At 38.1% G+C, this 26881-nt stretch overlaps 1 protein-coding gene across 2 annotated transcripts; it reads left to right on the top strand.

Moving 5' to 3' along the window:
* The first annotated feature begins 205 nt into the window (after positions 1–205).
* Positions 206–26205, top strand: LOC127877948 (uncharacterized). Of its 2 annotated transcripts, XM_052424278.1 has the most exons (17): positions 206–751; positions 1479–1549; positions 1836–1953; positions 2244–2312; positions 2596–2684; positions 4418–4580; positions 8030–8113; positions 16470–16534; positions 17308–17385; positions 18469–18529; positions 19557–19695; positions 20106–20218; positions 20846–20950; positions 21316–21400; positions 23394–23515; positions 24172–24306; positions 25453–26205. In XM_052424278.1, exons 1-17 carry the CDS (start codon positions 353–355, stop codon positions 25561–25563), a joined length of 2007 nt encoding a protein of 668 aa, XP_052280238.1. In that variant the 5' UTR covers positions 206–352; the 3' UTR covers positions 25564–26205. The 2 variants fall into 2 exon arrangements, with proteins under 2 accessions (XP_052280238.1, XP_052280239.1); XM_052424279.1 differs by lacking the exon at positions 8030–8113.
* The last annotated feature ends 676 nt before the right edge of the window (positions 26206–26881 follow it).

The following is a 26881-nucleotide window of genomic DNA, read 5'->3' as shown; positions in this document are numbered from 1 at the left end:
AATGCCACAAAGGCTATTCAACGTTTCGCACGAATTTCAGTTCAAATCTGGCAACGCATTATCAGCTCGTTATCGTGCACAAACATTTGCCTCTGAAAGGTATTAATTATGGCATAAATTTGCTTTTAGATATCGTATCTTTCTCTTACAGGAGCCCCAAATTCGATTTCGTCATTCTGTTTCATATTTAGCTTTGCGATGATAACAAACCACTTGCAAAACATAATATTAAACTAGGTCCGTCTGTGAATATAAATTTAGAAGTAAGGAACGCATTCTTCGCAGTTCTATTTGTTAATAAATTAATACGTACTGCTTAAACTGTGAATCTTATCAAATAATATTTGGAATTATGATAAAATCGTCACTCCCACCGGTCGCTGAGGGTGTCCCTCACGGACGCAAGGTTTCTGAGTTTCAAATGCCGCTACTTCCGGATCCCGGCAAGAACGATGAGGCTTACTCGGGGGCGCTCGATTTTTCCATGCGTCTGGGATCCACGTTAGCGCGCGAGCAAAGCAGTCTGCTTTTAAAAGCATACGACACTAAGCAGCGCCAGCGCCGACGCGACAGCCATTCCAACTTGCAACTTCCATCTCGGAAGTTGTCCATCGTCAGTCCGCGGAGTCTCAAAGACGCCGACGTCACCCCGATAGGTGGCGCTAAGGTCGGTCGCGGCAGGAATTCCCGTCGTAGCAGCAACAACCGTCTCTCTACGATTTCTAACACTTTCATAACGGTGAAAGAAACGGTAATTAAAGACTGCTTTAAAGGCTTCTTTTTTGTAACGTATATATCACACAGATAAAAAAGATTTTATTTTATGCTTTCCGGTGGTTTATAGAGAAATATCCGTGAATTAAAACTGAAAATTTCACTGTTTCAAACAGTCGAAATTAACAGTGAAAATTATCGATTATTTTTACTGTTTACTGTGAAATGGCGTCTTTTTTTTGACGAAATGACGTCATTTTCCCAGCGAAATTCTTTAGTTAAACTCTTTCACAATGTATATAAACGGTTAAAAAGGCATAAAATTAAAGAAAATCTGTTGGATTCGGTGGAATATCGATTTTAATTCACTCGTGATCATATAAAATATATTGTTTCACTCGTGGCTGTGCCACTCGTGAAAATATTATTTGCTATGATCACTCGTGAATTAAAATCGATAATCCACCGAATCCAACAAATATACTCAATATCTTCTTCTAAAATAGCGTTGGAGTTATTGTGTACATATTTCTCTTCAGACACATTTGTGATAAATTAGTAAAAAGACTACTTATTTGTCTTGTTGATTGTTCAAAAACGGACATTCGTTTAAAAACAACATTCGCATATGCATGTGTATAAGTCTGAATCAACTAACCAGTGCAATAACGATTGTTAACTTAACTTTACAGATTTAAAGATTAGTAAAATGTCAAATACACACCACATTAATCCAACTCATGCCCTTTTTCACATTTTTCTAGGCACGCGCTAAACTATCCCGAGTCCTCAGGACAGTCAGGATCATTTCCGGCGTCTGCATCGCTTTAAAAATGTCAGTAACATTAAAAACTGGTAAAACCGGAACCCATCTTTCCGCAAACCAAACTGTTTCTCATTACAAAGCGAACGAGCATTATTTTAAAGCGAGCATAAATGATCTTACTAAAAACAGGAAACATCTTTAAAAACATTTATGCATTTCATGTTGGATTGTGTTAGTAAGAGATAATAACTCATATTAATTAGAATAAATAGATTGACCACTACGACGATGACGTTAATGCTGATAAATATTGATAGTAATGCTTATGCTTATAATGAAATGATGATGATGCCAGGTACGTGAAGCGCTGTGAGACGAAGACGTGGTCCTTCATGGAGATGTACCTGCACGTGAAGGCTGACCTAAATCAGTGCGTGGCCTTCAACCCGCAGAGTTTCGCCAGGGTGGAGCCGGTATGTATGTCACACTGCAAACAGTGATTATTGAATTCCAATACACAGTTGCCTTAGAATGTTCATTGACTACAGGTTTTTGTTCGAGATCTGAAGGCCACTATGGGATCGGACGACCAACGCGAACCCGAAAGCCCGCTATCGGTCGAAAATCTTGAATCACATTGAAACTTTTGAAAAAATATACACTTGCGTTTAACCGGTAATTTTTAGAGCGAAGAATCAAGAGCTAGAGCAGTAGTACGATTTCTAGGCATCTGACAATAAATGGATAATCAATTTTTACCCAGGAGCGTCACAGGCTGCGGAAGCTGCTCGCAATAAACGTACCAGACAGGACGAGGGAAGACGTCAAAGTGGTATAATCATAGAACATGTTTATAACAGCAAAACCACTTACCGGTATGCCAATATTTCTTAAGAATTAACTGCAACGTACTTATTGGAAGTCTAATTAAAAGCAATACTTGTTGTAAAATCGTCAATTTTGAACGGAAAACGTTGTAGCTTTTAGTTTTAATGATTCAAATCAGACTAGACGATGATGTCTCCTACATTCTTATTGCATTTCTCAATCAAAAAAAAATTATTTCTAATAATGCATAAGCAATAACTGTATGACTACTTTATATGTGCTGACAGATTCTGGCTTTGCTTCGAGATAACACCTCTTTCCAAGACTACCCTTTTCACGTGCAGTTCCAACTATCACATTGTATGACCTACCAGAGGTGAGATAAATCTAAATGCAGTGCACTTAACCCATTTATGCCTAGTGAACTCTCTCATCCTTCTAAATTGGATCAATTTATTTCCGAAATTAGGGATGTCGAGTATATTCATTTCTATATTTAGAATATTTCATACAGAAATTCCTTTAGGCAAACAGCGCAGACCCTGATGAGACGCCGCATCATGCGGCGTCTCATCTGGGTCTACGCTGTTTGCCAAGGCCTTTTTTCTAGACGCTAGGCATAAATGGGTTAATTCACAAAGTAACCATTCCACGGGCAGTTCTAATAAGCTCATAGTATGACCAACCAGGGATATTATAACACTTAAAGGATAACATTTCATTCAAATAATATCACGTGCAGTTCTAGCTACAACAGTTTATGACCTATCAGATGTCATATGAAAGTTGTTGATAACTTCTAGTTCAAAATGAAGAGCATATTACCGCCACGACATAAAATCAAAAAAGGCTTGTTATTTGATATTTCAAACTATAATTATGTAAAATTCTATTCGAGTGGGCTTGAATATTTTATAACTTTATCCAAGCAGTTGTTTGTTTTGATTCATTGGGCAAAAATTATGCTAAAGCAATCACAATGATCCTAGTACCTAAAAATACGACAAACATAACAGGAAATCGAATGTTCGTATCGGTTTGTTATATGATATTCTTAACTATTTGTCAACCTCTATTCGAGCCGGCATAAATATTTAATAATTTTATCCGACCAATTAGTGCTCGACCCATACATACTGCGATGCATTTTTTTTTTATAAATAAACAATGATTGAACGTATAAGCTCGAAGGAACATTGTTACATGCGCCATGAGGCATGGGGTTAATTGTGCATTGTATCTTGCATGAATGATAAGTTGTCAATAGAACCATGATGTCTGAATCGATAGAGACAAACAGCGCAGTCACCAACAATAGAGGATTTATTTACAATTATGTATCAAGAAAATTATATTATTGGCAGCAAACGTACTCATATACTTATTACAAGCATGTAAGCCTCGTCACGCGAAAATGGATCTTATGCCATATTCGGCTAGCCTAGATCCAGACCAGCCTGCACATCAGCCTGCATATCAGCACAGTTTGGTCTACAGCTATCATTTCCGCTTATGAGACAAAGAAGCCATGCTTGGGTTTACTATGGGATATGTAGCTCCTGGCCATACTGCGCGATCGCGCAGGCTAGTCTGGAGCTACTTTGACGCATATGGCATTTGACCCATTTTCACATCAAGCGTCTCATACTGATGTGTGTCCAATGTTGGTGTCACTTTCGTTGTAAACAGTGAAACACTCGTGTCATTTACCTTCTTCATGACAGACAATATCATTTAAAACACAGCCATATACAGTATTTGAAAGAAAATGTCAGTATCACTAATTTGCGTATTCTTCGAGATTAACCAATGTGCGTTGTGTGACAGTTTCAAAAAAAAATCAAAGATTCAGGGCACAATTGAATGTAACCCAAAAAATTATGAAAATGGAACCTTTTATTAAATGGAGTTTATACGTGTCGAAATACACTCATATACGCACGCACTAAATCACTACACTAAAAAACAAAAACTCGCCAAAGAAACTGTATTAACTAACATAATGAAATACTTAAATCGACGTCTGTTATGTTACAGCAAAATATATCCACATGCAACCTTAAATATCCCAATATACATATATGTCGTTATCCTTTTTTGGGTACCCAGCTACGAGGCTCGGCGCGTTGTGCTCAAGCAGGGTCACAGACCGGAAGCGTTTTACATCCTGCTAGCTGGTTCCGTGATCGCGAATATCCAAGATACCAGTCCAGAAACCGGGAAACAGTTTGTGAAGACTGTCAAAGAAATGGGCCCAGGGGATACTTTTGGAGTAAGTTTTAACGTACCGCAAGCATCTATTTTGACATTATTAGACTGTTGACAGTAGCCAGCGGTCGTCAGCAAGGCAATGTTTTCGAGCAATTAAATAATGTGATCTACTTTGAAATGTCCAGGTTTAAACACTATCACTTGATAACTCTTTTTATAAATGTTACGTTATTACTTATTATTTAAGGTGAGGAAAAATACGATCCGTCTTATTTGATTATATCTTACATCCATTGCTTCACAAAATTTAGCATGCTGTTATGTTTTCTTCGTGTAAACTATTTTAAAAGTAATGCTTGCAAATAAATAACTGTTTCCGTTAGTTTGAAAGGGCCTGGAGCAACGATGGGCTTAGATCAATTTGATAGTTATACATTTTTTACCAATACATGATATTAGTAATCAACAACAAGAAATTGTAAAACAATACAACAGTAACGTTGTAACGTCGATATTTCAAGCTATATCAAACTGTTGAGACAGTCAATACCAAATAAATACTCATAGACAAGATTTGTAGATCAAACATCTGTTGAAAAAGAAAGCGACGTAACACTTTTATTTGTCACATAAGTTAATTGGCGCTTTTGAAAGCATTTTCGTCGTATACCGTAGCAAAAACTTCTACATGGTTTTCAATTACGCCCGTTTTGCAGGAACAATGTGTTTTATTGGAAAGAAAATCTATTGAATGCGACTACAGAAGTTGAATTGTAATCGTAGGGACTGCTTAAGGGGCCTTTTCACAGATTTTGGCATTTTTTAACTTATTCATTAATGCTTTATATCGATAAATGTAAACATTGGATCGTAAAAGCTCCAGTAAAAAATCAAGAATAAAATTAAAAAAAGGAAAAGAACATTGCCCGGACTAGGTTTCGAACCAGTGACCCCTGGAGTCCTGCCAGAGTCCTGAAGTAAAAACGCTTTAGCCTACTGAGCTATTCCGCCGAGTACATATACTAGAAGTATTTTATACCTTATATAAGCAATCTTCGTAGTTTCACAAAATTTAACGACAAAAACAAAACTCTCCAAATTATTCAATCGTTTCGCGTTGCAACGCTTTATAATTTTTAGGTTTTCAAATCGTCAAAAGATGCATATAATGGCTATATTAGACCATGGTAAATGTTCAGTATTACTGTTTCCTCACAAATATCATAACTAAAACGAAAATTTGCGAATCTGAAACAACTTTTTTCAATTTTGTCAATTTACCAAAGCGTGAAAAGATCCCTTTATATCGTCTTCATTTAAGAACCACGTCATGCGAAAATGTGTCTTATGTCATATGACTTCAGAGTGACTTCAGACTTTTCTGTGGTTTTGCCACTCCCAATCTTCTGATGACAATATAAATATTTAATAAAAAAACTTAACCTAAAAGCTTTGTATGTATGTGCACAACGCAATACATTGAGAAGATACACAATTCTAGTATAATGATACTGGGTAATGTAATAATCCACCCCCATCGTCAGCAGAAGCAGCAACACCAACAGCAACAGAATCGACAAACGACACCAACATCTGATTGCCACAGAGATCGCTTTCTGATTACGAAGATCGTAAATTAATGGCTACAACAAAGTCGGAAATAATTGTAAATTTGATACAATTCTAGTTACAGAAAAAAAATGGTATGCTTATTTTGCTAAATGACTGAGTCGGGAACCCGTATTTAGCCTGTTGTTATGATCGCTGTTTCTTGCAGTATTAGTATTAAGGACACATTGATTATGACTTTGGATTTTTAACGGTGGTATATTTACGTGGTTTCTTAGAGAGTTCTGTTGTGTACAATATTTATTTAAGAACTCCGTCGTTTTATCATAATTGTTCATCAAATCATATCTATTATACTGTCGTTTGCTAACGGTGACTTAATCAATTATTTTGTCATAACATAGTCGTTCGCTCTTTGATCCACATTTTTCTCCAGACTTGAGCTGCTGTTGACATTATCAATGGGTGCTTCGTTCATAAACCAATGTATGCTTCAGTATCGCGCTGCTGATGCGATCACCAATTGGCACTTCGTTCATAAACCAACATATGCCTCAGTATGGCGCTGCTGATGCGATCACCAATTGGCAAGTCGTTCATAAACCAACATATGCCTCAGAATGGCGCTGCTGATGCGATCACCAGTTGGCACGTCGTTCATAAACCAACATATGCCTCAGAATGGCGCTGATGATGCGATCACCAATTGGCACTTCGTTCATAAACCAACATATGCTTCAGTATCGCGCTGCTGATGCGATCACCAATTGGCACTTCGTTCATAAACCAACATATGCCTCAGTATGGCGCTGCTGATGCGATCACCAATTGGCACGTCGTTCATAAACCAACATATGCCTCATTATGGCGCTGCTGATGCGAACACCAATTGGCACGTCGTTCATAAACCAACATATGCCTCAGAATGGCGCTGCTGATGCGATCACCCATGGTCATTTCGTTCATAAACCATATGGCGCTGCTGTTGCCATCATCAAGAGGCACTTCGATCATTAACCAACATGCATCCCAGTTTCACGATGTTTGTGCCATCGTAATAGGTATTTTTGCTCATTAACAAAGAACATTTGCCTCAGCTATTGTTTGCTTGCCCATCGTTTAATATATAACGATTTTTCATAAATATACGTGATATTTTTCCGGAACGACTTAAAAACCAGATTAACAAACGGTGGTTCGGATAACCGATGGAATTCGACAAATGGCGATCCGGACAAACGATTGCTTTCACAAATAGTCACCCGAATAACTGATTGGATCTGACAAGTTGTGATCCGGATAAGCACTTGGATCTGACTAGCTGTGATCCGGATAAGCGCTTTCATCTGAAAGTTTTGATCCGAATAAAACTTTGATCTGAAAAGGTGTGATTCGGATAAGCGATTAAATCTGACAAGTTGTGATCCGGATAAGCGCTTGAATCTGACAAGTTGTAATCCGTATAACCAAATGAATTCGACAAGTGTTGGTTCGGATGAACAACTGGATTTGACAGTCAAATGTATAGCTGACTGTATTTGATACGGATGAGTTAGTTCTTAACCTAATTGCAACTGTTCAATCGATGCCGATTATTGGGTAAGCACATGGGTGCATACTCTAATTTATTAACTATTAATCTATCTGGCAAGCAATCTCAGATAAGAGAAATGTTGAGCAATATGGTCAGTGGTCAACGACTACAACAGACCAATGCTTTATTTCTCATTTGGTTCTGACTGAGTGAAAATGATGCACTGAGGGACGTCTCCGATTTCCGCGTAATTTGTTGCCTTTGTTTATGTTGACGATGATAATTTTGTTGCTTTTTTGTTGGAGTATAAAAATTGCTGCTGCTGCTGCTGCTGCTGCTGCTGCAGCTGCTGCTGCTGCAGCTGCTGCTGCTGCTGCTGCTGGTAACAGCGGACGTTACTGTTTTAGGAAGTGGCACTTATTGAAGGCGGACTAAGAACTGCCACCATCATCTGCAAAACCAACGTAGAGCTTCTGGTCATAATGAAACACGTAAGGATAGCGCGTGCTTGCCTGCGTATGTAGCCTGTATACACTAGCTGTTCATCATCATTAAACAGTAGGGATAGCGCGTGCTTTCCTGCGCGTGTAGCCTCTATAAATAGCTGTGGGTCATTACAAAACACGTAGGGATAGCGCGTGCTTGCCTGCGTTTGTAGCCTGTATACAATAGATGCTGGTTCCATTGTTTGCATGTATACTATAGCTGTTGGTCAACGTGAAACACGTAGAGATAGCGCGTGCTTGCCTGCGCGCGCAGCTTATAATAGCTGTTGGTCATCATGAAACACGTAGGAAAACGCGTGCTTGCGTCCGTTGTTAGCATTTATACTAAAGCTGTTGGTCATCGTGAAACACGTAGGCATAGAGCTTGTTTGCCTGCGCGTACAGCCTATATAAAGAACTGTTGGTCATTACGAAACACGCATGGATAGTTTATGCTTGCCTACGTGCAGCCTATATGCAGTAGGTTTTTGCCATCATAAAACACATAGTGATATCGTGTGATTGCCTGCGTGTGAAGCCTGCATACAATAGCTGTAGAATAAAAGTACTCGTCTGCTCTACTATGTTACAAGAAGCATAATGCATAGTGCAATATTTTATAAGAAATGATATGATAATAGTTCTGTGAAAACTGTGCTTAATGCATGTGCGTCAAGTGTCATTCCAAATTAGCCAGTCCGCACAAGCTAATTAGGGAAAACACTTTTTGTCCACATTGGGGTTTTGAATAGAAAAGACCTTCAAATTAAAATACCCGAACTGGTCCTTTGAAACACTACGCATGCATGTAGCCTGGTCCAGTTTTCATATAACGCGGCTCTTATTTACTTTGCGAGTCCGTGTGCATTGGCAACACAATATTTAGTGCATTGATACGAATCATATCATACCACACTTCGATAGCCGTACGTTAAAGTGACCACAACGAGTGCATTTCCGGTAAAATAAAAATTAACCCCATTTGAATCTAATTTGTTAACAATAATAATAGATTTTATAGTGTTCTGTTTTTTAATTAGGTCGCAACATAATGTATACACAAAGTTAAGCTTGCATGGTGCGCCAACTTGAGAAAAACATTAATATGACTTTATTTCCAACCACCAAATCAATTTAACTAAATTTCTCAGTGCTAAAAGTGCTAAAGTGCTAAAAGTGGATTATTATATACAAACAGGATATTAGTATACAAACACCATTCAAGGTTGTATTTTTACCTATGTGTCCGTTTTCTTGTTGTTGTAGTTTTTAAGGTGTATATACCGTATTCCCGAAATGATTAATTGCCCGTTTACGGATTATAAGTTATGAATAGCATGTTACAGCGTAGAGGCATTGCGGATCTGGGATGGCAAGAGCTATTACTCTTTCTAGATGTGAAATATTAACTAAGTATCTGTCTCTAAGTTACTTAAAGGACTCTTATTTTATTTTGCGGACATACTTGGCAGTTGCATCTCTTAATGCTGGATTTTAAGTTTGTATTATCATACTACTCTTTAAACTAAAGGAATCAAACATCTGTCTATGAACGAGTAATTGATTGATTTACTCGATAGGTATCCTGATTAAGCACACGCGGCGTCCTTAAGTTAAGCACGTAAAGGTGGGTTCCCACTGCCGATCCGATCAACTCGATCACCCCGATCACCGAAATTTCCCGACCAAACCCGACCAAGCTCGACTAGAAAGGGTATACACGACTTCTTTTCGACCTCTTGTAGATAACACACGACTCCCACACGATTCATTCACGACGTCCACTCAACCATCTTTCCGATTACCGCTGGATCATCTCGACCTATACGTGAGCTCTATGCGATCTCAGCTCGACCAAGTTGACCTCAGCTCGATCGCCACCAGATCTTCACACGACCAGATCGTGATGGTCGTACTACAGTCGTACAAAGCGATCTAAAATAACTCGGGTAGAGGTCGAGCGGATCGGGTACAGCGCTCGTGTATGGTCGAATAGCAATCGGGAAGTGATCGTGTACGGTCGAGTAGCCGTCGGGTAGCAGTCTAGTAAATCTGTACATCAAATCGAATAGAGGTCGAGTGGATCGTATTGCGATCTAAAATAACTCGGGTAGAAGTCGAGCGGATCGGGTACAGATCGTGTAAAAGATGTCAATCCGATCGCCACACGATTGCTTCACGATCAACTCGATCTTCTACTCGACTAATACACGACCACTTCCCGAGCGCTTCTCGATTCATTTCCTACTCGACCGCTACTCTATATTTTTTGACATGTCAAAAAATATCGGGTAGGAAGCCCGACCAATGCCGATTTACCCGACCGCCCCGACCACTCATGCCGACCGAACCAGACCAGTACCCGACCGCTTGGTCGGGCTTAATCGAGTTGATCTGATCGGCAGTGGGAACCCAGCTGTTAGGAGGATTGATTTCTCACGTGAGATATCGATCCATATTTTAATGTTTTACGAGCACCGAGACACTCGACATAGGAACGCAATATTAATTAGTATAAGCTGAGAGAATCATATAATTAAAAAAATGCGTTCGCAATAAATAGATACAGTCATAATAAGTGCATGAACATGGCATGTTCACCGGCGTGTTGCTTTGAAAGAAATTGAATTTAACAAGAATTTCACCTACTATTATGTGGCCGAGGTTGGACACATACGTACATGTACGTTTCAGTTATAACTATTTGCAATGGCTCCTCTGAAACATCGATACATATTTGGAAATGACCGGTGCCGATTGTTTTCTAATGTACTGCAGTTAGCTCCACGAAATGTGTCAATTGAACGCAGTTGATTTGCTTTCAAGTAATACATACGAGCCTTGCTCTGGGACAACGGGCTTTAATGAAGTCCGCACAGGCTTATCAGAGACGACACTTCCTACAAAAACTGGATTTTCATTATGAACATACCTCCTTAAAAATAACAAAAAGCGGAAAGTCTTCCCTGATTAGCCTGTGTTGACCGCACAAGCTTATGTGGGACGACAATTTACGCACATGAATTAAACCCCGTTTTCCCAGATCGAATGCCATGCCAATCACAAATGAATGTATTCTCGAAAACGCATCATTGAAGCGCGTGAGTTTTTTTATCACCAAGTCAAGAAAATTCCTTAGCTAACATGAACAATGAACACACCTTGAAAGTCGTATTGAAATAATATAAATGAATGGGTTTTGGCATCATAATGCGACAAGGTCCAGTAGAATGGAATTGAAAATTGACCCTAGTCGAATCATGGCTTTGAAAAGTCGTACTTGTTTACACGTGGCCTAGTGACGCACGTTATTCTACTTTAAATCAATGAAATTTGTTTATATACACTGGGAAGTTGTTTGACAATGCTTAGATTGTTAAGTCTTTTAAATGTCGAGACTATAAAAAAACGAAAGCGATTGGTAGGTTACATGCGATTGGATTGTTTTTCAAGTGATAGGCGAGGCGATTCAGGAGACGAGAGAGTGGCGGTTTATAATATGAATGTGTCTGCATTCCGGAGCAGTATGAATTAATTAACTTCCATTTATTTCGAATCGTGATTATTGCTCTTGTTGCTGTTTTATCAGTTTTGCTTTTTATATTGGTTTTGTTAATTTTAATATTGCTTGCACAAAAACATTTAGTGCGTGAGAAACTGACGTTACCGGTGAAATTATGAGAAACGTGACCCATTGTTGAGCAAGTTAGCAACATGACTAACAAAACTAGCCAAACCATAGGTTGTAGACACAAACTGTCCACGCGCCGAAAGACTACTGGTCACGTGCCGACATAACCAAGGCTCACGTTCCAACAATCGATGATCATGTTTACCGCATAATACAACCTAGAGTTACCTAGAAATCATGGTTTTCAGTATAAAAAAATAGTTCAGCTCGAAATATCAGTTCACTAAATGAATCCATTCCTTAGCTGTGTGTCCGTTATACGACAATGATGAATTTACTTCGTTAACAATGCATAATTTAATATATATACAAGTGCATAAAACATGAAACCCACCTTAAAGCGAGATTATATGATTTTTTGAAATATTTATGAATTTATATAAAATGTGTAAAAACTTATTATATATATATTTCAATATAAATTGAATAAAGAGTTAAGAAGAACATGTGTCGAAAAATGCGAAATAAGCCAGGTATTTAATTCTGAAATTGAAAACGGCTGTACAGCCGAATTCGCCAGCATGTATACCATACATGTACGATGTGAATCTAAACTTAGGTTAACGGTTTATTTGAATTCCGGCAACGATATCTATTCATACGACACACGAACACTAACTCCGATCCTAACAAAAAGACGAATGCTTCGGTTATTGTAGGAAAATATGTACGTCACAATCGGCTCGGAGCGCTAATTTGTCTTTGCTGCATTTTATGAAATTCGGCTTAATTAAACGTATAATTTTTCATTGCCTATTGTGTGTTATTGTAACATATTTTATCATTAAAGCGAGATTATACGATTTTTATATTTGTTATATTGTAATATATTGATAAAATGTGTTACAATAACACAAAATAGGCAAGAAAAATTATAAATTGAAGACGAATTTCATAAAATGCAGCAAAGACAAATTTGCGCCCGAGCTGATTGTGGCGAACATATTTCGTTCAAATTTTCCTGCATTAACGAAAGTCTTTTTAGTTAGTGTTCGTGTGTCGTATAAATAAATATCGTTGTGTGGTATGAATAGATATCGTTGCAGGAATTTAAAATGAACCGTTAAAGTAAATTTAGATTCACATCGTACATGCATGATCTACATACATGCTGGCGAATTCGACTGTACAGCAATTTCCGATTTCAAAATTAAACATCTGGCTTATTTCGCATTTTTCGACACATGTTCTTCTCAACTCTTATTTTAATTTATATTGAAATATATGTTTAATAAGGTACTACATATGTTATATAAATCAATAAATATTGGCAAAATCGTATCATCGGGTTCTCGTCTTACTTACCGGGACATTGTGCCGACAGTTTCAATTTTGAATTGCGTATAAAGCATTACCGCTTTATGACGCAATTTGATTCAATTTGCAGGGCAATCAGCACATTCCAACCCCATTCTGTCAATATTTGTGTTTCGCTTATAAACAAACACGACTCAAGGTCAATGTGTTTTATAATCTTGAGCCTTGGTATTAGATACTTACTTCCAAATGAAGTTGCGTTTATATTTAAACATCAAAAGGTGTTCAGACAATTATCTTGAACACGTATTCGTACATCGTATGCAGTGTTAAGGAAAGGGCAAATCAACATTGCGTCTTGAATGAAATAGTTATAAATAAGATCAACCATCATTTGAAACTAATTTATCGGTTATCTACAATTAATGACATACATGTATGTTTCTTTAAACACATCGTCTGCATTTGCAACTCTTAATTTGTTTAGTTAGATTTACGTGAAAATTATAAATAAATAGTATTTCTTTCTTTTTAAATCCGGTCGTTATGATATTTGTGAGGAAACAGTATTACTGAACATTTACCATAGTCCAATATAGCCATTATATGTATCTTTTGACGATTTGAAAACCTAAAAAAAATTAAAGCGTTGCAACGCGAAACGATTGAATAATTTGGAGAGTTCTGTTGTTGTCGTTTGAATTTACAAAGCTACGAAGATTGCTTATATAAGGTATAAAATACTTAAATTGTGTATACACGGCGGAATAGCCGAGTGGGCTAATACGTTTTTACTTCAAACTAACTCCAGGACTCCGGTGGTCACTGGTTCGAGCCTTGATACCGGCTACTTTTTTTTTCCTTTTTTAAATTTTATTCTTGATTTTTTACTGGAGCTTTTAAGATCCAATGTTTACATTTATCAATATAAAGCATTTAATGACAAACTTAAAAATATGCCAAAATCTGTGAAAATGTCCCTTTAAATGAGTCGTGTCTGAGAAAACTAGGCATAATTCATGTGCGTAAAGTGTCGTCCCAGATTAGCCTGTGCAGTCCGCACAGGCTAATAAGGGAAGACACTTTCCGCTTTTATGACATTTTTCGTTAAAATGAAGTCTCTTCTTAGCAAAAATCCACTTGATGCGGAAAGTGTCGTCCCTGATTAGCCTGTGCGGACTGCACAGTCTAATTTGGGACGATACTTTACGCACATGCATTATGCCCAGTTTTCTGAGAACGCGACTCAAATAGACTCACAAGTAACGAGCCTCATTCAATACAAATCGCATGTTTTTTGCTTTAAATGAAAGTTTCGTTATTAAGTACACTGAGGAATTATTGACATCATCAGAAATTTCTGTTCAAGAACAGTTTTGTTTGTATTTCAAGGGATGGAAAACGTATCAATTGTATAAAGTTTGATTAGGTATGTTCTCTTAATTCTGTTGCATCCCATGTCAATGAATATTTTTTATAATATTAAACGTTATAAACCGATAAATGAATACATGAATCCTTACAGTTTGCAATCATAGCAGCATACATGTGTTTTTACAGATTCAATAACTTTCGTTTCTTAGTTTCGATTAAGAGGAATGTTTATCATATTCTGAATTTGTGACACTTCCCTTATGGGCGATTTAAAACGTGAACATAAGGATATTGTAGAGCGCTTGGTGAAGCCTTCGTGACAAGCCGCACATCATGTGGTTAATGTTTTGATTAGAAACTTATCTTAACACGCGTGATTATGAACTGGTTTTCAAAACAACATATGATCCAGGCATCTTTTATTCTTTTCCTTTTAAGGCATTTGATACCATACGGAAATGTTGTAACGTCTGATGCGATTGGTTGGAAGATGAACGGTGTATTTAATGTTTTGTTCGGTTGGTTAATTTATCTTGCGACCGGGTATTAAATTTTGTAACATGTTTCCTGTCATGAAGAAAATAAGAGACGTAAACGAATTGAACATTCATTGAATGCACTTTTGCGTGATTTGAACAGTGTAATTATTGTTGTCACTTTTGATTTACCTGTTTTCAGATGATAATTTAACCCAGCCGATAATACAAGGCATTTAAATGTGAGCCGCGAATGAACAACACTCTTTCAAACATACAAGGATTTGAATGAAGGAGTGACGATTAATTTATTTACGTGCAAAATGTTAACGTTTGGCGCTATTGACAAACACATTCCATGTCCATAATGCATGCCGTTGGCGTAAAAAGCACGTTTGTTTTTTTTGTACAATCAAATACTTGGGGAAGGTGTTGTTACAATCGTTAGTTAAAAGGAGCAAAAGATCACTACGGACCCAGAATAATGCTGTAAATTCGGTTTCATAAATAATAAATGGTCGATTACAAATGATTAAAACGCTTTGTAATATTACGTGATTGAACTTCATCTATGTTATGTTTTATCAGTTTGGCTTTGAACGAAAATCTTAATTCCTTTAATGCCTACTATAGAAAAAGGTAATAACAATACCTATAATGGCATTCTTCACAAACTATTTACCAAGTTACATTATCGTTGACTCCCTACTTACTACATAAATTTACAAACGTTCACATAAACATTGATTGGCGCCTGTTTTTAATTCATACATGGTAATCAAATTATAGGGTATAGTTTTATGCCTTGATGAATGTTGAATCCATATATTCGAGCCTTGTTCTGAGAAAACTGGGCTTAATGCATGTGCGAAAAGTGGTTTCCCAGATAAGCCTGTGCAATCAGGGACGACACTTTCCGCGTAAACTAGATTTTCGGAAAAAGGAACTTCCTTTAAACGAAAAATACAATTAAAGCGGTGTCGTCCCTAATTAGCCTGTGCGGATTGCACATGCTAATATGGGCCGACATTTTACGCACAGGCATTATGCCCAGTTTTCTCAGAACGCGACACATTTAAAAGAACGTTCATTTATTAAAATGGACAATGTGACGAGGAGGCAATTTGCGTAAACGGAAATACCGGTAATATAATTGTATCTTAATGTGGGTTATTTAAATAACTGCAATTTGACGTAGTTATTTATTTCAAATTGCATACGCATTACTTTCGCAGGCTTAACGTTTGAATTGCGGTAAAGTCAGAGATCTGTGATCTAACATTCATTATTTACAGATAGATCTTTTGGTACAATATACGTGAAGGCCATACGAAGCAAAACAAAATCGTTTAAATATTTATAGCGGCAGCATTCAATTTGGCAGTCATGCGAAGGTTTCTTAAGTTAAAATAGCGACCTTCAATGCTCTGTGATAGTTACCGGTATGTGTGCTATTTAAAACATAATTATGCATACATGGGTATAAATAACCCGTTTTCCACGTATTACGGGTACAGTCAATTGTACGAGAACATTATGACATTGATCCTATCCTCTTTTGTAGGACTTTGACAGCATAATTCGCGAGCCTTTAGTGAAACAAATTGACGAACACATTGGATTTTGCAAGTATGTATGAGATCCTCATAATTTTTTAATCAAGCGTTAAAAATAGCATTATAGGAATATTAGAGGCGCAATTATGAAATCATGTTCGCGTTCACATTATGATACTAAATAGCATTACTGTCGCCAGCCCTGACTGGTGGCAGCTAATTAGTCTAAAGCGAACGATACAGGGGGTGTCAGTGTTTGGTCATTTGCAAACAAATGCACTTAATATCTTAATAATTTCGGATGTGGTGACAATCAGTAAAATATGAGCCGCGTTTGCGAAAATGGGTCTTATGCCATTTGCGGCGAGCGTAGCTCCAGACCTGCATGCGCATCCGCGGAGACTAGTCTAGAGCTATCCTGTCCTGCATGCGCATCCGCGGAGACTGGGCTAGAGCTATCATGTCCTGCATGCGCATCCGCGGAGAATGGGCTAGAGCTATCCTGTCCGCTAGCGAGATCACGAAATATTGCGTGATTTAATAGGGGACAGCGTAGCTCCTGACAAGACTGAGCAATAGCGAAGGCCGGTCTGGAGTAATTTACGCTGACCGCATACGGCATACAACCCATTTTTGCATGACGCGGCTGATGCATCAGTTTCTGCATTGTAATAAATAAGTGAAATAATGTCCTAGTAAATGTCATTAATCATTTTTCATGATAAGACTCATAAGACATGTGCACGAACAAACATGAGTATCAAACTATGAAACATTTTAATCGTGTAATGTACGGTCAAATATTTTATCGGGGCGATTTTTAAACGTTGTTATAATTCTTTTCAGGTCGATGGCGTTGTTTAAGGACTTTCCATGTGATAAGCTTGCAGACAATCCGTCACAGTTCTTCTACCATTTCTTCAAGTAACTAAATTGTTAAGTGGAACTTGGTTCAAACGCATGAAAAAAAACAAGGAGTGTCGGAAAACGCATTGAAATCTTTTAAGAAGCGTAGTATAATATCTTTAGTATCAAGAATAATTGAGTAATACGTGGAGAAAAACATCGTCCATAATTGCTTAATAAACGTTGTACATATCTCGAATATCATATTTGGATATTTTAAATAATCTTGAACAGTACAAAGTTTAAAATTTTTGGTTATTACATAGTCTTCCATCAAATTTAGATTAGAATGAATATACGCAACCAGGTCCTATACATAACGTAAACTAAAAATATTAAATAACACTTATTAATTAATATTGAAACGAAATATCCTCAGTTTTACTTATTGGTTGTTATTTTGCGCATTAAACGAACCAATAAGATTACTATGACCACCTTAAAACACAAGCCGCCATAACGTCCCTAAAACCTGTCCCAACCTGGTATTACGGTACACTTATCGTCGAAGACTTGACCTTGTGACAGCTTTTTTACCAGAATTGATTCATAGTAAAACATGGCGTTGATTTTGTAAAGATAAAAAGTCCAACAAAATTTTATTTAAAAAAATATTCATAAATGTAGCTTCTAGAACTGTGATAAGGTTTTTCAGAGATTTGACCTTGTTTTTGGGTGAATTTTATTTAGATTCGGGGTGATGATAGATATTGTCAAGTTCAACATTTTGGATAAATTTCATAAAGATTGAGTCATACATATGGCTACTAGATTAGAAGCAATGTGTGTTTTTTTCCAGATTTAAACAAGTAACCTAGTTTTTAAACCCACATGGCCCAGATTCACATTCGGCCTCGATACTGTAAATTATTACATTCTGACCAATTTCATTAAGATTGGGAAATAAATGTGGCCAACCGAGTGTAAACTTGTTAAAAGTTGACTACGCACACTTTACACAGTACGAAGACGGACGACGGACAACATCTCACATTGAGCACGTCATGCGAGCTAATGGATGTCACAATGCGTAAACTATTATGTGTGTCGAAACTATTCTTAAAGGTTTAAGTATATGCATGTATCGTTTTTTATCGACAGGAAAGGTGACATTGTCGTGAAAGACAGTAGGCAGTCGAAATATATCATCGTCGTGAAAGCAGTAAGTGGCTTCATCGCGATTGTATTCCCAGTCTACCCATCCCAAATATATATGTGTCTTGTTCTGAGAAAACTGGACTTAATTCATGTGCGGAAAGTGTCGTCCCAGATTAGCCTGTGCAGTCCGCACAGGCTTATCAGGGACGACACTTTCCGCCTAAACTTGATTTTCGGTAAGGAGGGAATTCCTTGAAACTAAAAATACCATTCAAGCGGAAAGTGTCGTCCCTTATTAGCCTGTGCGGACTGCACAGGCTATTCTGGGACGACACTTTACGCACATGAATTAAGCCCAGTTTTCTCAGAACAAGACACATATGAGCCTCAATCTGGTAAAACGAGGCTTAACCCATTCATGCTTAGTGGACTCTCCGATCCTTCTAAATTGGATCAATTTATTTCAAAAATTAGGGATGTCTAGTATATTTATTTCTATATTTAGAATATTTTTTACATAATCATGCGGCGTCTCATCAGGGTCTACGCTGTTTGCCAAGGCCTTTTTCTAGACGCTAGGCATAAACGGGTTAATGCATGTGCGTGAAGTGCTAGTCCAGATAAGCATGTGGAGCCGCATAGCCTTATCAGGAACAGCACTCTCAACTTTTATGAAATTTTTCATTGAGAGTACACATATGCATTAAGACCGGTTTTCACAGAACGCTGCTCATATGAACTACTCATAATAATGAAATGTCAAGACGGACATGATGTTTGAATATTTATAAATATATAGTAAAGGAACCCGAATTTATTATTCCAACATCTTCCTAATAGCGGGAAGAAAAAATGGTCGATGTACACGAATGGTGAACGCAGCAGTCACACATAATGTCATTTTATCTAAATGGCATAAATGATGACAAACTGATTGATTTGAAAACAAGATCCGTTATTTATCGAACAATTTTCAACTCTGAATCGTTTTTATGTGCGGCGCTAATTTCTTAAAAAAATATGTATTGAGTGACCAATAAACAATGAGAAATATACAAATATATTCTTTTTATTGATGATTTATGACACAGGGCAAGTGTCAGGTGGTGTGCACGTATGCGGAGACCCAGGGATCCAAGATCAGGACTAGCACTCAGGTTTCGGACCTGGAACAGGCATTCCCACATTATGAGGACATGAGGAAAATTAGAGAACTGCACCGGAAACCAAGTACGACATCTCACTTGCATGGTTATAGAAGCACGTTAAAAGTGATTAATAGCTATCGCATAACAAAAACTTGCGTATCGGTCAAATATAGATAAGCATTGAATGAATACTGTTGTTGATGTCAATGAGCCGCGACAACCACTGAACCACGTTCTGAGAAAACTGGGCTTAATACACGTGCGTAAAGTGTCGTCCCAGATTAGCCTGTGCGAACTACACAGGCTAATCTGGGACGACACTTTACGCCTAAGCTTAAGTTTTCGGTAAGGATGGGACATCCTTGAAACTAAAAATACCATTCAAGCGGAAAGTGTCGTCCCTGATTAGCCTGTGCGCCTCCATTTATTGTTGTGATATAACACGTCATCGCAAACTCAACAAACATATCATTATCATGACGTCACCATTAGAGAGCGAGGCTGAGCGGACCAAGGAGAGCCTATGTCTTGGGCTCCTCACAGGGCAGATCGACCCCGGTCGCCTGGCGGACCATGGACCGGATGTGCAGAGACCCAAGTCATGTGTAAGTGACGGATTGTTGCCGACACTCGATTATGATACTATATGAACAAACATGTGTGTATAAATTCGCATTACATTTGCGAATATAGTTAATGTGTGGCGTCCTTTAAAATCGATAAGAATATTCTTTTAACCTTATGTGCATCGGCGAACACCCATATTTAATATGCTCTGGGTTTTTTAAACTATTTAGTAAGTTTTTATCGTGAAAATTAAATACATGTATTATAAAATGAAAGTGTTATAGAGCATGCAATTATGTACATGTATTTGTGATTCATTCATAGACAGAGCTTCTATACGTAGAACATGCCATCGACAGTAAATGAAATAAAACAGGCTAAGAGTGCGTGTTTTTAAATATCTTTACGAGTACTATCTCTTTACGAGTACTTAGTAGCCACGTCGCTATTCTTAAGCTTCTTAAGTAATGCAATATGTAAGCCGCGTCATGCGAAAAATGACATGAATGTCCTATCAAGTCATGCAAGGTTTCTCGGTCTCACTAGCCGACAGCTTAGCTCCAGAACAGACTGTGCAAATGCACAGGCTACACAAAAGAGTTACGCTGAGATAAGACCCATTTTCGCATGACGCGGCTCATTTAACTGTTGTTTTTTTTTTATAGTTTGCACCTAGTGATCTTGAGAAAATAAAACCACCGCCGCTTAAGAAAAGCAAGACACTGGGCAACTTTTTTGAAGACGTGTCTAAGAAGAGACGCGATTCACTGGTATACTTGAATATTCGGCTACTAGAATAAACATGCCTTAGATATGTAATTATTTTCATACTAACAATAATTAAAGGTTGAAATGTTTACATAGGCTCGGGTATTTAATTTTAGATAATTGTATCAGGAAAATGCAGCATTATTAAAGTAGACCCTACTGTACACGTGTACATCAAAATGTTGTATAATGTCGGCGTTTACTAAACATAAAAAATGAAACTAAAAACAGATGGCTATGTCTGTAAAAAAAACTTTCCATAAAATATAACTTTTTGTAAAAATGAAAGGTCCACCTGTGCATACTTTTGATTAATATCTTTCAGGATATCTTATGCATCTTAATAATTGTTTATATTTGACGGCAGCAAACCAAAGACGATCTGATAGAAGATTTCAAAGGCAACTTCTGGTCCAAGAGGTTGCAGTTCAGAATGAAGAAACCGGGAACAGGTACTGACGGAATAGAAATGGTGATTCGCCAATAGCTTAGGTACCCTGTATATGTCATGAACCCTTTATATATTATGTAATGCTACCAAATAAGTCCATTGAACACGAACACTCCAATTGCTTAATTCACAAAACACATTTTGGAAGGGCGGGCGGACGCATGCACGCAAACGTGAACGGGGAGTACAATTTAACAGGATTTGGTACATGGGAGATAATATATGTATTGAAATGTTAAGTGACCCAAGAGTTGTCTGTCAGCTCTTGACTTCTGTTTTTATTATTATATAAGGTTTAACGTCTTTTGATCAAACACCCGAACCGAACAGCATACATGTAAAGATACTGACACATGTATTTGTGCATCTTTATCGACATTATTATCCCCACGCTTTTCGGAGAAAAAGTGGGTATATTGTGGTTATGTCCGTCTGTCCGTCCTGGCCACCTGCTCCTCCTACACTAGTAGCACTAGAACCTTGAAACTTACACACTTGGTAGCTATGAGCATATGTGCGACGGTGAACTATTTGGAATTTTGATCTGACCCCTGGGTAAAAGCTATGGGGGTTGGGGTGGGGCCGGGTCAGAGATTTTCACTCATTTTTGTTATGTTATTTTACATTAACTTCTTCATTTCTACACCGATTTACTTCAAATTGATAATGAACCTCTCTTATGACAATACGGTCAATCTCAACTATGCATGACCCCATTACCAACCCTGTGGCGCCCCGCCCACATGGACCACACCCACCCAAAATTGCCTTTTACTATAATTTCTTCATTTTTACAACGATTCACTTCAAATTGATACTGAACTTCTCTTATGACAATACGGTCAATCTCAACTATGCATGGCCCCATTACCAACCCTGGGGTGCCCCGCCCACATAGACCACACCCACCCAAAATTGCCTTTTAATATAATTTCTTCATTTCTATACCAATTCACTTCTAATTGATACTGAACTTCTCTTATGACAATACGGTCAATCTCAACTATGCATGGTCCCATTACCAACCCTGGGGCGCCCTGCCCACATAGACCACATCCACCCAAAATTGCCTTTTAGCGTAATTTCTTAACTTCTACACCGATTTACTTCAACTGATACTGAACTTTTTATATGACAATACGGTCAATCTCAACTATGCATGGCCCCATTACCAACCCTGGGGCGCCCCGCCCACAAAGGCCACACCCACCCAAAGTTTCCTTTTACCATAACTTCTTCATTTCTACACCGATTCACTTCAAATTGATACTGAACTTCTGTTATGACAATACGGTCAATCTCAACTATGCATGGCCCCATTACCAACCCTGGGGTGCCCCGCACACATAGACCACACCCACCCAAAATTGCCTTCTACTATAATGTCTTCATTTCTACGACGATTCACTTTAAATTTATACTGAACTTCTCTGATGACAATACGGTCAATCTTAACTATGCATGGCCCCATTACCAACCCTGGGGCGCCCCTGGGTCAAACATGCGGCGTGGGGATACGCGTCGGCCTCTGTCGCGCCATTTCTAGTTCATTTTGCGTGTGTCCGTGTCGGTATCTGCCGTGTTACTCTTATCTGACTTATCAATAAAAATTACTCCCGCGAGAAGGGTGACCCAAGTGTCTGTAACTGGTTATATATTTTGTGAAAACGCTCATAGGCGGGTCTAAATTCATGTGACCCGATATGCAAAATGAATTTTCTAGGGACCCAGAAAATCTGCGGCACTCTTCCTTTAGGAAAGCACTGTCAGTCTACGTAGCCCCTTTCTTGGACAACTGTGCCTAATGCATGGCGTAAAATGTCTGGATTTTCATTAGGAGAGACCTCCTTAAAACGCAAAAAAAACCTAAAGGCAGACTGCACAGGCTAATCTGGAACGACACTTTTAGTCCGGTTTTCCAAAAACGCCGTTCATATAGTGCCGCCCAGTAGTTTTTGGTGACAAAAACGCTTTCAGTGAGGTCACTATTACAGGAGGTCGCCCCGTGACGTCAGCTCGCAGCGTCAGCAGCAGACGTCAGTCTTCTAATCCTTTCTACGCCCCAGAGAAACACGTGTACGCACAGATCGCTACTCTCGGGACTGGAACCGTTTTCGTAAGTTGCCTAAGAAATTTATAATAAATCTGAGTAGGAACCTATGTACGTTTAAATCTGAACATGGTAGTATTCATATACGTCACCGGAATAAGGAATTGTTTTGAACGAATGTTTATCATTAATATATTCATAATAGTGTACAATATATACGCGGATTGTATTGTTGTCTTATAATTTCTATTAGTTATATTAAATAGTGCGAATTTATATTAAAATTAAAATAATTAATAGTGAAATAAAATACATCGTCATAAGGTAAAATAATGGCATCGCTTCCAACTGTTGAACCCAGCATCGTCGTCCGTAGGTTTCACAAACAACAACAAAAAAGCTCTATATCACAAAAGCTTTTGTTTCAATTACATCACTCATGTTTCATTACTTAGTATTACAAACATAGCCGCGTTCTGGGAATACGGGACTAAATGCATGCGTGAAATGTTTCATCCTAGATAAGCCTGTGTATTCCGCACAGGCTAATCAGGGATGACACTTTCAACCAGATTGCATTTTCGCTAAGAATGGACCTCCTTTAAACGAAAAATACCCTAAAGGCGGAAAGAATAGTCCCTGATTAGCCTGTGCGGACTGCATTAAGGTCCGTTTTCCGAAAGCGAGGCCTAACTCGATGAATATAACCATTGTTTTAACAGGGTCTGGAGTCGCTGGTCCAGAGGCCGAGCTGTCACACGAGCCTGGTTAGCGAGGGGGCGGAGTGCATCTTCATCTCCAAACGCATCTTCCTCTCCCTGGCCAATATCAAGGTGCTCAGGATAGTCACCGATATGGTGAGCATTTCTTTTACCTCCAATAAAAGCAACTATTATTTAACCGCGTTCGGGGAAAACGAACGTTAATGCATGTGAGTAAATTGACGTTCCAGTTTGGCCTGTGCAGTCCGCACATGCTTATCAGGGACGACACTCTCCGCCTAAATGGGATTTTCGCTAAAAAGAGACTTCATTTAAATGAAAAATCCCATCAAAGCGAAAGTGTCATCTTTGGTACGCTTTTTTCGGCCTGCAAAGGCTTACCTAGGTCGACACTTTACGCACATGCATTAAGCACTGGTTTCCCAGAGCAAGGTTTAAGTCTTATTTTACTATTATATTTAAATTTTGCCAAAATGTACGTGCTCGCAAGTACCGTAAGTACGTTCACGAACGTTGGCTTAGATTTTTATAGGACTGGGGAAAATCGTTTCATGAAAAAAGCAAGTGCAATTGGACGTTGAATTCATTTAAAAAGCACTTCCTCTTCAAAAAAAACCTTTAACTCTTTCAGTGCTGAAACCGAATTTTGAAGGCTTTTACAAACAGTTTGGATCCAGATGAGACGCCACAAAACGTGGCGTCTCATCAGGATCCAAACTGTTTGCTATTCTGATAGTATTCTTTTAAAAAAAATCGAAGAAAATGCTAATTTTAGAAATTCAGCAGACGACATTTTAGCAGACGACAAATTTCCCAGCATGTAAAGGGTTAATCACTGTTGTTTTGTTGTATTCCAATACGACTCAAAGCTTATTTTCTATATAAAACTATTTGCGTCTGTTATAAAACCATAGCTTGACACTGAACTGTTAAAATTTAACATAAATAATAAGTTAAAAACTAACATCACTCATTGGCAGCGATGGTAATAATTTGTCGCGTTCTCAGAAAACTGGGCATAATGCATGTGCGTAAAGTATCGTCCTACGTTAGCCTGTGCAGTCCGCACAGGCTAATCAGGGACGACACTTTCCGCCTCAATTGGATTTTTGCTAAGAAGAGACTTCATTTAAACGAAACATGTCATAAAAGCGGAAAGTGTCGTCCCTGATTAGCCTGTGCGAATTGCACGGGCTAATATGGGACGACACTTTACGCACAAGCATTATGCCCAGTTTTCTCAGAGCACGACTCACATTGAATAATGATTGCTGTGTGCAGATCCAGACGTACCCGTCTCAGGAGTACATACAGGAGCAAGTGAAGAGTTACCGGACCTGGCAGAAATACAAACGTGGTTTAGTGCAGGGAGTCCTGGACAGAATGAGATAGTTAACCCATTTATGCCCAGTGGACTCTCCCATCCTTCTTAATTGGATCAATTTATTTCCAAAATTAGGGGTGTCAAGTATATGTATTTCTATATTTAGAATATTCCATAAAGAAATTCATTTAAGCAAACAGCGAAGACCCAGATGAGACGCCGCATTATGCAATGTCCTTTTTTCAGGACGCTAGGCATTAATGGGTTAAACTTGTACACGAAAAAGTGATTGTGTAAACACGCTTACAATGAATGCTTACCTAAAGCGCGACCAAGATACATAGCATTAAATATAAGCATGTGAAAGAACTATGTTTGCAACGGAAAATACTATCGTATCTTCAAGTGTATAATTATTGACACATTTAAACAAACATTATTTGGAAAAAGATATGAATAGAAGTTCTATTTTATGTATGTATAGAATGTTTAAATATTCTCCTTATTGTCAAGACAACTTGGATTTAGCTTACGTTTGTACTTTGTATGATTTAGACGCATCTAACAGTATGTGCTATGTTTAAAGGTGTCTATCGCAACCGTTGTTTATTTTTGGTGTTTTTACTTCATATACACTTAAATTTGTTAATGCAGCATCAGCATACTAAAACAATATCCCGGAAAGAAAAAATAATGCATTTGAATATCAACCGTTTTTTCGTTTTGACAACTGACAACAGAAATGATTCGATGAACGATGTGGATCTAAATTAAGTTTAACTGCAGATTCGTTCATACGACACAAAGACACAATTTTGTTTTACGGATCATTTTAATTTCCTGCAACGATAACTATTCATACGACACACAAACACTAACTCCGATCCGAATAAAAAGACAGTTCCGCTCGGCTTAGAGGAGTGTGACAGTCATGTAAAATATCGAATATAATATATATTTTTTATTAACAACTTGTAGCAAGATAGTTGCAGATAATTGGTCAGTTACCACATTTTAATTAACTCTCATCTCGAGTCCGAGCGCACAAAGACAGCCAGAGACAAGCTGTCAAGCCTTGATCACAACCTACAGTGTCACACACAGAAAACAGACCAAATGCACGATATAGAAACAATGACAAGCATATGGCATTTTTTATGAAACTGTTTGAAGTACGCTCGGACAACATGAAGCCGATTTGCGGTCGCATCGCGGTTAACGCGCGTTTGTCAATTTTCTAAACAAAAAATGGGTGTGCGAAAAGTGCGTTTTACATGCGTGAACATCTCAAAGCCTGCGCGCATTATTGCCACACATTCCAACGGTTGTCTCACGTCTGAAGCTATGTTCACGCAGTATATTCAAACGTTCAACGGAACTTATATA

This window comes from Dreissena polymorpha, chromosome 4, assembly GCF_020536995.1.
Source record: "Dreissena polymorpha isolate Duluth1 chromosome 4, UMN_Dpol_1.0, whole genome shotgun sequence".
Taxonomy (NCBI): domain Eukaryota; kingdom Metazoa; phylum Mollusca; class Bivalvia; order Myida; family Dreissenidae; genus Dreissena; species Dreissena polymorpha.
The sequence above is the reverse complement of the archived record's forward strand: the minus strand, read 5'-3'. Positions and strand labels throughout refer to the sequence as shown.

Excerpts from the sequence above, each read along its gene's own strand:
- LOC127877948 (XM_052424278.1), top strand. The coding sequence starts at position 353 with ATGATAAAATCGTCACTCCCACCGGTCGCTGAGGGTGTCCCTCACGGA. Across the intron at positions 1,550-1,835 it reads GTCTGCATCGCTTTAAAAAT|GTACGTGAAGCGCTGTGAGA; the intron begins GTCAGTAACATT and ends TGATGATGCCAG. Across the intron at positions 20,219-20,845 it reads TGCAGAGACCCAAGTCATGT|TTTGCACCTAGTGATCTTGA; the intron begins GTAAGTGACGGA and ends TTTTTTTTATAG.